This window comes from Mercenaria mercenaria, chromosome 3, assembly GCF_021730395.1.
Source record: "Mercenaria mercenaria strain notata chromosome 3, MADL_Memer_1, whole genome shotgun sequence".
Lineage (NCBI taxonomy): Eukaryota > Metazoa > Mollusca > Bivalvia > Venerida > Veneridae > Mercenaria > Mercenaria mercenaria.
In genome coordinates, this window is record NC_069363.1 from 8,505,594 (window position 1) to 8,523,042 (window position 17,449).

Sequence of the window (17,449 nt, forward strand, 5' to 3'; positions counted from 1 at the left end):
GGACAGGCCATCATGGGAAACATATGTGTTTTACAAACAGCTCTTTATTTTTATGTTACGTTTTTAAAATGGTGATCTTTCTTATTCGACAGACCCAGTAAAATAACAAAATCCAAATATAATAGAAGGGAAACATAATTATTGTAAACTTTTCTTTGTTTCGGCTCACATCCTATATTTGTGTTTAAATCTTCAAAATGATAGTTTTAGCCCGTTTTATGTAAAACTAAAACTTTCATTTAATTTTGTCTTTTTCAGAGACAATTTCCTTGGTTAAAACAGCTAAACATTGAATTCCAGTAGTTCCTTCATTACTGTCAATCATGTTTTCTTGTAAGATGGACCAAATGTCACTTTAACAAAAGGTATCAGCTCCATCTAAAATAACCCCACAACGGTTCCAAGGAAATCATCAAAGCTATATCCCTGTGCTTCAGACAGGTGACTAAATATCACAGAGGCTACATAACTTATTTCAATATAAATGTACAGAATTTGTTGAATCTGTGTCTTTTTATGGTTTTATTGAGTTTAACCTCACACGGATATAATCTAGGTCATACAGCAACTTTCAGTTTTAGCGGAGAAATGCCCTAGCTGCCTGCAGATGGGCACCTGGCTAGAAACACCAACCTTCCATAACCAGCTGACTTGCACATGAAGAATTCTACACCACATGAACACAGAGGAGGCAAGGGGCAAGTGATTCAAAATCAGTGGGCTTAACTCAGCCTGAAAGTCCCTAAAACTGTTGAAATACCAACAAACTTCTCTGCAGATTTTCAATAATTTATCATCAAATAGAAGTATAAAAGTTAAACACATTTAAATCTACATGAACTTTTTAATACTCATTGTACTTATAGACTCAGATATGATCTCAGACTTAAGTAAACTTATTATTTTCCTATCTTTCAAATAACAAAATCTACCTTCCACTGCAATATGATATGCATAAATACATATCTCAAATGCAGTTTTTAAAAATTATCAATCTTTTAATGCTCCATCAATGCTGAAATGTTATCTAGAATTATTGGTATCGAAGCACTTTTATCTATTTCTCCATAAAACAAATATCTATATCATTTATTCATTACAATATTAGAAGTCTATTTTCCTATTTGCTGGACCGTAATATCCCAGTCCGCTGATATTGTATCCAATGCCTGGCATTTTTGGCTGATGCTCTGTCACTTGTTTAGCAGCTAATGGTCTGAAATAGAAACAATTCATGTTATTCAAAATGACTGTTCAGTCACTAGGGATGGTTTTAAGAAATATACTGTGCCTATGATACATTGTAATAAACTAATTAATAGATGGAGACTTGAGGTTGGTCTTCAAATTCAAGATTCTTTTACAACAAAAGGCAAAAATAAATCAGCATAAATCAAATGAGTGAAAAGTTAGCAAGTACATGACGGCCCAGACATTCGAAACTTTAACCAGCTGTTAAACTAACCGTCTGTACAATTTTGATTCTAAATATTAGTCTTGGTAAAAAAAAACAACACGGGTTTGATGTTTTAATTTTATGATGAAGACATTCTAGTGTTGATAATCCTTAACTCAAACATTTGTTTTTGTAAGTCTATTTAAATGCAGAAACATAACTATAAAATGAATTGACCGTTAGCTTATTGCTGTCAAAGTTTCGAACACCTGAGCTTATGTGTACCCAGGTCAAGCAATTTGAGCAGAAATAACAGAAGGGCTATTAGAACCTCTTGTCTTTCTCATATAAAAAAAAAAATTAATGGAGTCCGCTACAATACTGACTCTACCATTTAGTTATATAAAATACTGAAAACTTAATACCAGTGCAATTTCTTGAATCTATTTTTTACCTTTCATTATGGTTACATATCAGAGAGATTAGCTTATACTAATTTATTTTAAGTTGACTATTATACAAGTTCTACAACTTTGAATAATATTAATCATTCCCAACACCTTTTTCCTGAAGATATTACCATGAATGTATGAGAGAAGCCAGTTTCCTTTTCTTATGTCGACAGACAAGGCAGCTAGTGCTAACATTTTTCATGTTATTAGTATTACAAAAGCCAGGTTGATAACCAATGATCTCCTTTGTCTGAAGCTGGTGTTGCTGTGCTTGCCAAACAGACCTTTTATAATCTAAAAACCCAGTCTCAGTTCTGGATTCACTAGCTCATAACTGACATAGAAATTAAAATGTCTGCCATGTTAGACACTAATTTCTTACACTGTGATATGAACTTACTGTTTGACACCTTCTATTGCCTTGGTAGAACCTGCTGTAAACACTGCTACTGGCGGAGATTCCTCTCTTCTAGCATCTCTGGTATAGTAGTAATTGTCCGCTATCTTATGTGATGGCCCATCTGGCAAAGCTGGTGGTGGCATTGACCTTGAAAAATGTAAAGACAATGCTAAAAACTGCCACTTAACATAATTCTAATTAACAAGTCACCACATGACATCAGACTGTCACTGGAGTGACAAAGTATACCCCCACAATACAGCCTTGTCACAGAGGTATGGCAAATATTTAGTTGAAAAGAGGCCAAAACTACGTCAAAAAAAATTGGTGGTTTGTAGCCAAAGTTGAACTTGACCTGTATTTTATGATGTTACACATTTAGTAAAATTACATGTGTACCAAAAATAAAAATAAAATTAAATTTGTCAAGCCTTTCATGAGTTATTGTCCGGAAACCATGTGTTTTGCAAATTTTAAGTTGGAAAGGGGCCATAACTACATAAAAAAAAGAGCTCGTAGAACACGAACTGCCCCCCTTGATGCATTCAGTAATTGCACAAGGAACAGAAATTAATTGCTCACTGTAAACAAAAGTTCTACTGTTCTAGTTCAATGTGATCTTGACCTTTGACCTACTGACCTCAAAATCAACAGGGGTCATCTGTTGGTCATGATCAACCTCCCTATTAAGTTTCGTGATCCTAGTCCTAAGCGTTCTCAAGTTATCGTCCAGAAAGTGTTTAACTGTTCTGGGTCAATGTGACCTTGACCTTTGGCCTACTGACTCAAAATCTATAGGGGTCATCTACTGGTCATGACCAATCTCCCTATCAAGTTTCGTGATCCTAGGCCCAAGCGTTCTCAAGTAATTGTCTGGAAAAGGTTTAACTGTTCCGGGTCACTGTAACGATGACCTTTGACCTACTGACCTCAAAATCAATAGGGGTCATCTGCTGGTCATGATTAACCTCTCTATCAACTTTCATGATCCTTGGCCAAAGCGTTCTTGAGTTATCGTCCGGAAACAATTAAACTGTTCCTGGCCAATGTGACCTTGAACTTTGACCTCTAAATCAATGGGGGTCATTTGCTGGTCATGACAAACCTCCCTATCAATTTTCTTGATCCTAGGCCCAAGCGTTCTTGAGTAATTGTCCAGAAACAGTTTTACTGTTCCTGGTCGCTGTGACCTTGACCTTTGACCTACTGATCTCAAAATCAATAGGGGTCATCTGCTGGTGATGACCAACCTCCTGATCAACTTTCATGATCTTAGGTCCAAGCATTCTTGAGTTATCATCTGGAAACCGTTTAACTGTTCCAGGTCACTGTGACCTTAATCTTTGACCTACTGACCTCAAAATCAATAGGGGTCATCTGCTGGTGATGACCAACCTCCTTATCAACTTGCATGATCCTAGGCCCAAGCATTCTTGAGTTATCATCCGGAAACTGTTTAACTGTTCCGGATCACTGTGACCTTGACCTTTGACATACTGATCTCAAAATCAATAGGGGTCATCTGCTGGTGATGACCAACCTCCCTATCAACTTTCATGATACTAGGCCCAAGCATTCTTGAGTTATCATCTGGAAACGGATTGGACTACATACCGACCGACCGAAGACATCTGCAAAACAATATACCCCTCCTTCTTCGAAGGTGGGGCATAACAAGTATGACCATCAAAATCCCACCATGCATGAAGAAGAAAATGCTACAAACTTCAATTTGACCTTTGACCTCCAACTGTGACCTTGACCTTTGGCATGCCATCTCATTGAGGTAAACATTCAAGCTAAATATAAACAAGACTGGTCCATGCATGTCAAAGTTATGGTCCGCACAAAATTGGACGCACGCACGCATGCACATACACAGAAAGTGGCGACTATATCAAGCTCACCATAAGCGGGCTCGACAAAAATTGGTGGTTTGTAGCCAAAGTCGAACTTGACCTGTATTTTATGATGTTACAACTGTGTACCAAAATTTATTTAAATCTGTCTAGCCTTTCATGTATTGTCTGGAAACCATGAAAACCAATGGACGGACAGACCGACAGACAGACCGATCGACCAACAGACATGCCCACTCCTAGATACCCCCAAGCTTCGTTTGTGGGGGTATAACAGAACTCGGGCAACTGAATTTTTTATTCAAACACTGGTGCAGAGGTTGTTGCTCTAAGGAGAGTTATTTACTGAGACATTATTTTGTCTTACAATCTGATTAAATCCTTTCCACAACCCACTGGCACCTGATCAGAAAGAAAATGCCTCCATACGTGTTATACCCTACCCCTAGGTATTCTATAAGAACCATGGTCATGAACAGGAAAGTGCACTCACCTGTTTCAGTCGTACATTTCTCAACTTAAACGCGCAGTTCGGTGAATGGGTACCTAGTATATTGAACAAGCAATAATTCATCTTCCATCGAGCACCAGTCACATTGTCTCAATATTCCATATTGCTGAGATTATCAACATATTTTATGCTTTCGTCAACGTTACTGAAAAAAATTGCTTGAACTTCCCTAATGAACATCCGGTCTAGAGGTCACGGCAGTGTGCACATGTTTGGCGGAAGGTAAACAAACAACTAGAATGTGTCTGTAGGACACAGGGTGTGCCCCCCACTGGTACATTTGTCACAAATAAGGGGCAATAATTCAAATGTTTACAGTCTTAATGGGGTATAGCCTCAACAAACATTTTATGAAAAGGATTCATTATTCTAGGCCATATACTTTTGTAGCTATGAGCATCACAAACAAAACATCCACTATACTGGCTATTTCAAGAGCCATAACTCTGAAATAAGAGCTAAGATTTTCAAAAAGAATGCCAAGTGTGCAAGTTCACATCAAGATAAAGACTCCAGCAAGGTTTCCTGAATTTAAATCTAATACTTTTTAAGCTAGGCACATAATTAGGTGAAAAAGTGCATTTTTTTTACTATTTCAGGGGCTATAACTTTAAAAACAGGGGGTGGAGCCAGCCAAACAAGAGCTGTCCGTAAGACAGCCAAGCTCGACTATTCGAAATATTGTCCCAGAAGCAGGAAAACATTACCCAAAAAGGTTAAATATCAAAAGAGTTTTAAGTTCAAAAGGGGGAATAATTTGACCAAAATGCATATCAGCTATGGGTCTTGCTGCTCTTAACTAGTTTTATAACCTGGAAGGCACGTGTGAAGTTTCAATTCAATATCTGCATTAGTTTTGGAGATAGAAACTTGCATGTAAAACTTTAACCAGAATTTCCAAAGTTTAAAAGGGGGCATAATTTGCTCGAAAAACATGTCAGAGTTATGGGACTTGACCCAGTGAGGTTGGTAATTGATCTAGAAAAAGAAAAAATAAGTTTCAAATCTATATTTGCCTTTTAGAAATAGCTGTATGTACTTGCATGCAAAACTTTAACCAGAATTTTCTAAGTCTAAAAGGGGGCATAATTTGGCCAAAATGAAGGTCAGAGTTATGGGACTTGCTGCTATCAACTAGTTTTATAACCCCAAAGACACATGATGATTGTGAAGTTTCAAATCAATATCTGCATTAGTTTTGGAGATAGCCACTTGCATGTAAAACTTTAACCAAAATTTTCTAAGTCTAAAAGGGGGAATAATTTGCTCAAAATACATGTCAGAGTTATGGGACTTGATCCAGTGAGGTTAGTAATTGATCTAGAAAAAGAAAAAATAAGTTTCAAATCTATATGCCTTTTAGAAATAGCTGTATGTACTTGCACGCAAAACTTTAACCAGAATTTTTTAAGTCCAAAAATGGACATAATTTGGCCAAAATGAAGGTCAGAGTTATGGGACTTGCTGCTATCAACTAGCTTTATAATCCCGAAGACACATGAGAAGTTTCAAATCAATATCTGCATTAGTTTTGGAGATAGTCACTTGCATGTAAAACTTTAACCAAAATTTTCTAAGTCCAAAAGGGGGCATAATTTGCTCAAAATACATGTCAGAGTTATGGGACTTGACCCAGAGAGGTTGGTAATTGACCTAGAAAAAGAAAAAATAAGTTTCAAAGCTATATGCCTTTAATTGATGGCTGTATGTACTTGCATGCAAAAACTTAACCAAGGTGTGACGCCGACGCCAGGGTGAGTAGAATAGCTAGACTATTCTTTGAATAGTCGAGCTAAAAATTTGAGGTTTGCAAGTTTATATCATGATAAAGACTTATGCAAGTTTTCAACCATTTATATTAAATACTTTTTGAGCTAGGTGCGTCACAAGGTGAAAATGTACATTTTTACTATTTCAGGGGCCATAACTCTAAAAATAAGGGGCGGACCCAAATGAAAAATAGGAGGTGCACAAGTTCATATCATGATTAAGACTCATGCAAGGTTTCATGAATCTATATCAAATACTTTTTTAGCTAGGCATGTCACAAGGTGAAAATGTGCATTTTTGATTATTTTAGGGGCCATAACTCTGAAAAAAGGGGACGGACCCAGATGAAAAATAGGAGGTGTGCAAGTTCATATCATGATTAAGACTCAAGCAAGGTTTCATGAATATATATTAAATACTTTTTGAGCTAGGCGTGTTACAAGGTGAAAATGTGCATTTTTGACTATTTCTGGGGCCATAACTCTGAAAATAGTGGGTGGAGCCATATGAAAAATAGGAGGTGCGCAAGTTCATATCATGATTAAGACTCATGCAAGGTTTCATGAATCGATATCAAATACTTTTTGAGCTAGGCATGTCACAAGTTAAAAATGTGCATTTTTGACTATTTCAGGGGCCATAACTCTGAAAATAGGGGGTGGAACCAGACGAAAAATAGGAGGTGCACAAGTTCATATCATGATAAAGACTCATGCAAGGTTTCATCGATTTATTTCAAATACTTTTCGAGCGAGGCGCGTCATGAACTGCAGACGGACAGACGGATGTACGCACGTTCCTACAGATGGACCTTTATTGGGTATTTCTTTTGTTAAAAAGTACCCAATATGCTACAAAAAGTACCCAATAAACACTACGGAATGAATAGAATTTACCGTTACCTATTGTTCTCTATACCCAACAAATGTTCATTTGTGGGCTCGGACAGACGGATGGACGCACGGATGCACGGGCAAGACCAAATCTATATGCCCCCACCACTCATGGGGGGGGGGGGGGGGGGGGGGGGGCACAAAAACAGAATTTAAAAAAAAATCACAATTTTACACTAAAACTCAAAATGATGAATGAAAATCATCTTGTATAATGATCTTTAACTTGAAATCGTACATTGGTCTGCATCTGTTCTGTTTATTTCATTCATTTTGCAACTTTATGCTGCATTTTCACATTTTAGCGAACACGTGTAGTAAAATGACGATTGACATACATTTTCACAACTGCCAATCAGAATGGTTTTGTAATCTAGAATGGAACTTCACCAGGGAAGTTCAAGCAAGTTTTTTGTGTAACGCTGAAATAACTATAAACTATGCATTGTTTTTCTAAGATAAGATGTATTGAAAAAATGTGACTGGTACACAATGGAAGATAAATTACCACTTGTTTGATATCCATAGTACACATTTACCGCACTGCGTGTTTTATGTATGAAATGCACGATTGAAAGGGTTAGTATCTTTTCCCCTTCATGACCATGGTTCTTATATAATACCTAGGGTTAAGGTATAACATGTACAGAGGCATTTTCTTTCTGATCTGGTGCCAGTGCCACAACCTACTCTAAGGCCATACCAAATTGATTCATAGTTCTTCGGAAAATTTTCAAAAAAAAAGGGTGCGAGTGAGCGAAAATTTTTTTTCCCCCCTCAATTTTGATTTTTTCAGAGGCGGGTGGCTTTTACATGGAGCGAGCGGGTATTTTTTTTTTTTTTGCAGTTATGATTATACATGAAGTTAACATTTCTTTAAGAATAACACAGAACTTAAAACATTTATAGTGTGACTAAGACAGTAGATAGCTTTTCTGTATGTTTTAAAGACTACATGAATGGTTTTGCAAATAAATTCTTGCTAAAACTCACTGAATCACTTTGTTTTTATTTTGTATTTATAATTACTGAGGGATGAGTGTCTTATTTTTAATTTTGATTGTTCTACATTAATCTGAAGGCGTGCCCATTTAACGGCAGAGGATGAGGAATATTTAAGACAAAACAGGCACCCAAGTGGAATAACATATCTTCTGAAACCCAGTTAGATGGCTTCGACACATGAGCAACTTTGTGCCCCTAGTGAAACTCCAAACGGTAGAGGTGAGGGGAAAGTAATAAATCACTTGACCAATGAGACTAAACAGAGTTGGGCACACAAATGCTTCGACACTGCTCGAATCCATTGGAATAATTTCTTAACAGATAAGCTTAGCTTAAGTTTTTGTGGTAGAGGTTCATTTCAGTCAAAAATGATAACAGATGGGCAAAAAATGATCCCAATATGGCCACTCTTTAAAAGTGTTATTTGTTGTGCTTTGATTGACCAAGAAATTTTGAGTTGGGAAAGTCTGTTTTTTCAGATTTTTTCTTTCAATCAATTCACAGCCAATTAATATACAAACAGGGAAAATTGGGGTTACAATACGACAGAAATTATTTTTTATATCTACACAACTTACTTGAAAAGCTGAACATTTTTTAAAAATTAATATATGCATTTTGATAGAATATCTGACTGCCGTACTAAAGAAGTTACGTTCAAAATGATTTGGGCCCGAGAAAATTAATGTGATGGATCCATCAGTCAGGATCTGTGAACAAACTTTTTTTTCAAGAAAGCACTGGCTTTGGCTCTAGATCTAAAATATTTAACTAAACACGCTGATAACAAATGGTTTGAAAACTTTATCTAAACAATATCTCTATGTTTAATCCAAATATTTTCAATTTGAATCCCCGGGGCCGTGCACGTCTTACAAGTCGGGCTTTGTTCTTTTCACTGTATAATTTGAACAATCGTAGAACGTGCCTACTTCATCACCTACCGGCACATCGAAGGCCATGTGTGGCACTAGCACAGACACTTCAGATTTAAAACAAATGATGAACAACACCATAATTCCTGACTTTTTGAGTTTGTGTCATCAGCTACATGTATTTATTTTATATCATTATATAGAGACGATCATTTGACACTTACAAAACAAAACTAAACGATTTTAGTCCAACAATTAGGAAATTATTAGCGATTTTAATTAACATGCGTCAAAATCGCTTGCGAAAATAACTTTTTATGTGCGAAAATAAGCTATATTTTATTTATTTATTAACTAAATGAACTTTAGTTTATATCATCATAAAGAAACGATCATTAGACACTAATAAAGCAAAATTAAGTGATTTTAGTCCAATAATTAGGAAATAGTTAGCGATTTTAATTAACATGCGTCAAAATCGCTTGCGAAAATAACTTTTTATATGCGAAAATAAGCTATATTTTATTTATTTTTTATCTAATTCAACTTGAATTTATATCATTATATAGATACGATCATAAGACACTTATGAAGCGAAAATTAATGATTTTAGTCCAACAATTTTATGAAATAATTAGCGAAATTTATTAACATACCTCAAATCGTTACGAAAATAACTTTTTATATGCGAAAATAAGTTACTGAAATTTGGTAGACTAATGATAAGATAGAGATCGATTATATGAAGAAAGAAATATTTTCATAATAGTCATACTTTTCTTTGAAGTATATACACCAAAGCGTTACCCGATGCTAGCACAATCGCTTAATTGATTGTTAATTGCAATGCGCATTGCTGATAATATACACGTGCTTTATATAAACAAACAATTAATCAAGGTGTGATAAATCAATCAAAAGTGATATGTTGTTTGTAGTAGCAATTAAAGGGAACAATGGAGAGAAATATTATTATATACCATATTATTTCAAAGAGACATAAATCGTTATTTTGTATGATATAAACTATTTTTCTATGTATTTTACGGAAATTTCACCAAAAAAAGTAATTCTTATTCACGTTTATTAAAATGCGAAACCTGCATCTCTCTGCATATATATATAACGTTTTCCTGTTTATGATTGTAAATATTAACATCATAAACTACTTCGAATAACATTACAAATATTTATATTGAGATGAAATCCATTGAAATGAGATGCATGTATCATTCATAAAAAAAATAATAATAAAAAGAGATTTAAAATATGTAACTTTATTAAAGTTATTTTATTATACAGTAGTTGAAATCCCCGTAATCTAATACATAATTCCCATTATTTTCGTTAATAATTCCCGTTATTCTCACTAAAAGATAAAAATGATTGATTTTTCACATAGAGGCATTAACTGTTATAGTGTTTAAGAAAGTAAAAGAAGATATTTAAAAAAAAAAGTTTAAACGATATGGCTTATTTATGCAATTATTACTGCTATTATTGTAATTGAAATCAGCGCGGCTGACACATAAGTGCTAACTATTTCCTTATTATAAGATTCAAATTAATCATTTTTCGTATGGGGGCATGTATTGTTATAGTCTTTAAGAAAGTTAAAGAAAAATATCTAAAAAATAAAAAAAAAAAAAAAAACTGATATAAAAGAAATAGCTTATTTTCGCATTTATTTCGGTTACTTTCGTAAGTAAAATCAGCGCTGTAGGCATATAAATGATGATTATTTCTTTATTATTGGATAAAAATCACTCATTTTTGTATGGAGGAATGTGCTAATATAGTCTTTAAGAAACTAAAAAAAAGAATTTAGAAAAAAGAACTGATATAAAATATATGCCTTATTTTCGCATTTATTACGGTTATTTTCGTAAGTAAAATCAGCGCGGTTTGCATATAAATGATGATTATTTCTTTATTATTATAAAACAATCGCTCATTTTTCGTATGGAAGCATATACTAATATAGTCTTTAAGAAACCAAAGAAAGAATTTAAAAAAATAAAGAAATAAAAAATATATGGCTTATTTTCGTAAAAAAATCTTATTTTCGCGAAAATAACCTTATTTTCGTGCTTTAGGCCTACCGCCGATCAATATCACTTTGACGCATTAAAACAGCGATAAAACCTGTTTACCGTTATCATTCCGGACTGCGTAATCAGAAAAAAAATAAGATTTTTATGTACGTGCGGGCAGGTGAATTTTTTTTCTTTTTCTCGGGAATGAAATCATTGATGCGGTAGTTCCGACGAACGACAAATCAATTTGGTATGGCCTAAAGATCATTCAAATTACTGAATTAAAAATAATCTGTTATGAAGTTATAATGAAGAGGTTCTTTTTAAATTATGAAATGGTTCCTAATTTCCTTTGAGAAACTAATATCAGGAACACACAAAAATGCTGTTACATTGGGATTTAAATTCCTTTTATCATCAGTCAATGTAAACATGGTAAATAACTTGCAATTCTTTTGTTCTTTCTCAGCTTCTCAACTTAATATTTGTTAAACTTATTTCATTTATTACAGGACTCCTTACATAAATCACTGTTCGAAGTTTGTACTATTGACCAGTCATTCAACAAATTTGCTGAGCTAAAGTGTAAAGGAAAAGTTTGAAATTTATTTTTGGTGTCATGTGATAGAACTCTTATCGGATGCCTTTCCTGTTCGATAGTCAAAACTGTTAGCCCTTGGTCATACAGATCTCAGGGAAAAAGTTTTAAACTATTGGCCAACAAATCATTCAGTAAGTGTACAATGGTTACTTCAAAGTTGATTTCTGCCTAGGCATTATTTTAGGCGCAGATAGGCACTTAGGTAGAACCACCAAACTTTCACAATCAAAGAATTGGCCAAAGCCAGACTGGAGGCAACAAAAGCATGCCAACCTTCACTTTATAAAACTACCTTTGAGACCATTAACAAAATTCCAGCATCTCAATGATTATTTCTGAGCATGGGAATTGCAACTGACCTTTCTCAGACTGGTCTCAAAAGTCTGTTTTATAACGCAGGAACCAGACCAAGGAGCACCTGGTGATGTAATCTAACTTTGTCCAAATTTATAGAAAAAAACTGAATTATTAGAATAATCATGCATACCTTGGGACAAGATCATCTGGAAATCTTAGAGCTTCTTTGATTTTTCTCTGAAATAGCAGAAAACAAGAACATACATAAATGAGATGAGTAATTCACTGAGTGAGTAAATCATAAACAAACATTAAGTGATAAAAACCAGCAATGGTTGATGGTGAATAGGTACACTGGAATCTCTCATGGGTACTGCAGAGTCTGCGACTGGCATCGCAAGAAATCAATTAAATTAATATATTTTTAATCCATTTTCTTTTCATAAAATGAACCACTTAATAAACCCCTTAACAACATTTAAAGACAAGTTATACAGACAAGTTTCAAATGGGTACTGCTGTCTGCAATATTTCGCTTAAATTACTATTGTAGCTGTCACGTAATTGAGGCAGTCTTCATTTTGAAAACAAATAGCTGGTGTAGAATTGTTGTTTATGGAATTTCTTTTGAAGTTGAAGTTTCGAAGGTATGTTTTTATGAACTTTGTTGAAAATGCTTACATTTATAATTCAATTAAATCTATAAATATAAAAAAATGTTGATACTGATATTCAAAAATAACCAATGTACTACAAACTTCTCGCGACATCATCAATTTCTCAAGAATCAGTACGCAGATGTTGCATTTCAACCTGGTTAGGTAAACAAATGGGGTTACGTTATAATTTAATGGATGCAACCCTCGCAAAATAAAAGATATGGTAGCAAGAACTAGTTTAGGTCATGCCATAATCATGCTAAAAGGGGATTTCTGGGTAAAAAATCTTCTAACTTTACATTATCTTTGAAATTTCTATTTGTAAAAATTTGCCTGGTCACAATAACCAACACTGAAACACTTTTAAATGACATTCTAACATAACCCAATTTATTTTCCTATTAAACAAAGAAGACACTGTGTTATTATGCAACCATTCATATTTCTGACTTCACAATTATTAACGATAAACAACCTCTATGCAAAAATCCTGAATCAAGGGTTTGCAAGAGTTCTCTTTCCTGTGGTTATTGCTACTGTTGGTAGAGCACTCACCCTATAAGCTAGATATACAAGATAAAATATGAAAATGGTAGTTATATATATAAAGTTTTATTTTGCTAAAATTCATTAAGACTTTCAAGTAGAAAAAATATGTGGACGCATTGGTCCAGAGGGCTTAAGACTACAGGGGTCTGGCACATGAGTGGATTGAGTTTAATGACTTATTTTTGAGTCCTAGAGCCATAATTATGAAAAAACCCATACTAATATAACTACTTCCCAGACAAGGGTTTTAACCCCTCAGATGCTATATTTTCAACTTTCTTTATATGCAGGGGTGTAAAATTCTTTTTCACACCACTCGCCCTGCAGGACTAGTAGCTAGTAAAATCTACTCGCCCTTAGTGGACAGTCACTCGCCCTAATAATTGACATTTTTAAAACTCAGGTAGTAAGGAAGGAGTATTATGTACAACAAGCAAATTTCAAACATAACACATATCTCGTACACTACGTTTCCTTTTTGATTGTTCATTTTGTTTACTCTTAAATTTCTTTTTCACACCAGACATTTTTCTTTCACTAATTTTGTCATCTCCACCATCAAGTTGCTCTCCATAATAACTGCATCGATAGTAAAAATAATCACAGTCTAACCCCTACCTTAGTTTCCCAAAGTGTCAGGAAAGTATTAAACATCAGTTATTTTCCTTTTCTCAAGACTTATTTCCCGAAAAATAATTATTTTAAAAAGTGTCCTAAAAATATGGACACAATATTCATCATCCACCTACCCGTCTTGAAAGCGAAAAAAAAAAGTTGACGATCATTGGTAATTATTCTGTTGATAAACTAAGTAATTGGCTTGTTTTCGTCATCAACTAACATCCACTCAAAGAGCTAAAAGTGTGTCGGCATCATGACATCTGAAGTGGAGATCAAAGCGGTATTGTTGCACGAGATTGTCATGGTATTACGTCATATTACAGTTTTTCGCGCCATGTGACCTATTTGCCCTCAAGGAATTTACATTATCGTTTGAGAAGAATATTTTATAAAAAAAAAAAATACATGTACAAAGATTCATTTAAAACTTATTAAAAACCGTAACAACATCATTTTGTTTTATTTTAAAACCACATTTCTATTTACGTCCACGAGGTCATGTAACCTATTCCGCCGCACTAACAGAAACCTTTTCACCAAAAAAATCGTTTTACTCAATGTATTTAAATTACTGCCGCTTTTTCATTATTTAAGATTTTTTAATTCTGTTTTTTGTTCTTTCTGGTCAAAAGTCCGAATTTCATGCCCATAGTATGTATCACTTATTTTCTCTTAGAAAGAAATCAGTAATTAAGATTGCGCTGTTTGAAATTTAACAAATGATTATATGAAAATTCGACCGTTTTCATACAAATTTGCTTACATTTCCGTGGATATTTTATTGAAATCTTAGTAGAATTCAAATTGTATTACTTCTCAAGCGATGTTGAAAAACTGAAGCGATAATGTTAAAAAATGAATGCACTACGCGCGTTTTTTGTGTGTACTGGACGATAAACAAAAGTAACGGAGATGTAAATTAGATATTACGATAGGTTGCACGTGCTCTCGGAATGGAAAATTACCGGCATGATTGAAATTTTTGATATCTTTACGATTCGCGGGTAAATTCCAGTCAATCAAAGTAGCAACTGAACTATCTCAAAGTTTGTTGACGTTTTTCAAGATGTAATTTCTGAATTTCATTAAAGCTAAGACGTAAAAACCACTCGCCCGATTGGTCGAGTATACAGCGAGATCCACTCGTCCTATCCAGACTTTAACTCGCCAATGCGAGCAGGCGAGTGGAATTTTACACCCCTGATATGGCCAGGAAAAAAAATATTGTCAGCTATTTTCCCATTCAAACATTGCCTTCAGTTATTCAAATTAATCAACTATTAAAATTACTTCAACACATTTTCATACATTTATCTGTTATTTGGCAACCCGACGTTGTATCGAACGGTACATAGAGCGGATTCAATCCTAAGTCTGACAACATTGCGTAACAACAAATTAAGCTATATATAAGCAGTCAGTAAAATCAACATTCTGGACCTTCCGCGGATAAAGCAACCATTGCAATATGAATATTAACTAAAAACTACAAATTAACTGCCAAAGTTCTATTCGCACAGTGTCAACATTGGCCACCATCCTTGTTTCAAACTTTTTTTGCTTCTAAAGTCCCAAACCACTATCATTTTGCTTCATACGTCATATATTTACCAAATGCATTGGCATCCGTGTCTGCAACCCGATTTGGTTAAGTTTTTGTAAGTAAGCTGGTATCTCAGTAACCACTTGTGGGAATGAATTGAAACTTCACACACTTGTTCACTGTGATGATTTGACATGCACTGCACAGGTTCCATAACTCTACTTCACATTTTTACAAAATTATGGCCCTTTTTCATTTCAAGTTCAACTTAGGAATTTTTGGTTAAAGTTCTGTATGTAATATGGTATCTCAGTACTTTTTTTTATGCAATGTGAAAAAAGTATGTAAAATGGCGCCATGTAAAATGACACCGGCAAGCGTACTTGGACGAATGCCCTTTCAATGCCAAAGCGCACGTTAAAAGTGCCCTTTTTCAAGGGAAGCACCATGCCCCTTCTAGAGTCTGTAGGAAACACTATTGAAGGCTGTTGAATAGTCGAGCATTGCTGTCCTCAGACAGCTCTTGTTTTCGTAATTATGGCTCTAGGACTAAGTCATTAAACTCAATCCACTCATGTGCCGGACCCCTGTGGCTAAAACGCTCTTCTACGGAGGTGAAGGGCACGTGTTCGATTCCTGGCTACTACCATTGTGGAGTCTCAGTCGACCCAGCTGCAAATGGGTACCAGAAAATTACTGAGGTATAATTGGTTGTAACTGTTATTAAAACTGGGTCGCACAGAAGCTCTACAGAGATATGTACATTGTTTCAAAAAGAGGCAGAATATAAAATAATTTTACCTTTCAGTTTCAAGGACGTTTTCTGACCACAGTAAACATACCATAAATATAAAGCGCAGAAGATCCAAACAATCAATTAATGAAAATTTATTTTAAAAGGTATAAAATGCATACTTACTCTCCCTAAAAAGTCGACTAGGGCCCTTATTATCGGCGTTTGTTTGCCGTATGACATTTTTCGATTTCTATACCTATTCTTCCATTAGCGTCTACACGTTCTGATCAGCTCAGCGTTTGTTGACTCAGATCAAAAGAAAACGGAAAAGTGTATTCCCCGGAAAACCCGGAAATTTTACGGCTAATTTCTGGAAATCACTTAAAAGGTCATAAAGTAGTGCTTTTGGTTTAAACATATTCTATTTCCCAATATGTACATTTTAAATAATTATTTACATACATAAAGTCTGGATTGGACTGGAAGCTAGTAGGCTTATTGAAGCCCTCTCCATATATCTGATATATATTGAAACTACTGATAAAGTGCTGGAAAGTGATTTAAACATTATAAATGAGTTAAATAAGCATTTCATAAATATTTCAAGTATTATAAAAAGAACTTCTTTTTCTGAAAGTAATTTCTCTGATCTGAAAGAGACACTTGATTCACACTTAGGAGAACATGCCTTTAGTATTCCCAATATAACAACACTTGAAGTAAAAGATCCCAGATAGCAGACATGCGTTGGCCCAACGTTGGGCCAACGGCAGACTCTTCGTTGGCCCAACGAAGATTTCCGACGTTGGCCCAACGCCATTTTGCTAATTGGCGCAACGTTGGCCCAACGGTTGGTACACCGTTGGCCCAACGACTGGTATCCTACACTCATCGTTGGCCCTCCATTGGGCCAACAACTGATATCCTACACTCATCGTTGGCCCTCCATTGGGCCAACAACTGATATCCTACACTCATCGTTGGCCCTCCATTGGGCCAACAGCATTTTTTCGTCTATCACGGTTGGTCCAACGTTGGGCCAACTCTGTTTCTTTGTTGGCCAGAGATGGATGCCAACGCTATCCCAACGATTACGAAATTGAAAAAAGACTAAAACTAGCATTGTTTAATACATGTTTCATTTTCAAATATTTGTGATTTTGTTAACATTTAACAAAAAGAAATCTAACATTTATTTAAAGTTTGTTTGCAATTTTCCTGAAGAAATATAACAGAATATTTCATC

The 17,449-nt window shown here is 34.8% G+C and overlaps 1 protein-coding gene across 1 annotated transcript; it reads right to left on the reverse strand.

Moving 5' to 3' along the window:
- Window positions 1–775: 775 nt before the first annotated feature.
- On the reverse strand, window positions 776–16,514 carry LOC123525481 (NADH dehydrogenase [ubiquinone] 1 alpha subcomplex subunit 7-like). Its single transcript, XM_045304567.2, has 4 exons — window positions 16,387–16,514; window positions 12,286–12,332; window positions 2,249–2,395; window positions 776–1,216 (listed from the first exon to the last, which is right to left on the reverse strand). The coding sequence occupies exons 1-4, from the start codon at window positions 16,441–16,443 to the stop codon at window positions 1,105–1,107; spliced, it is 363 nt and encodes a 120-aa protein (XP_045160502.2). The 5' UTR covers window positions 16,444–16,514; the 3' UTR covers window positions 776–1,104.
- Between the last annotated feature and the right edge of the window lie 935 nt (window positions 16,515–17,449).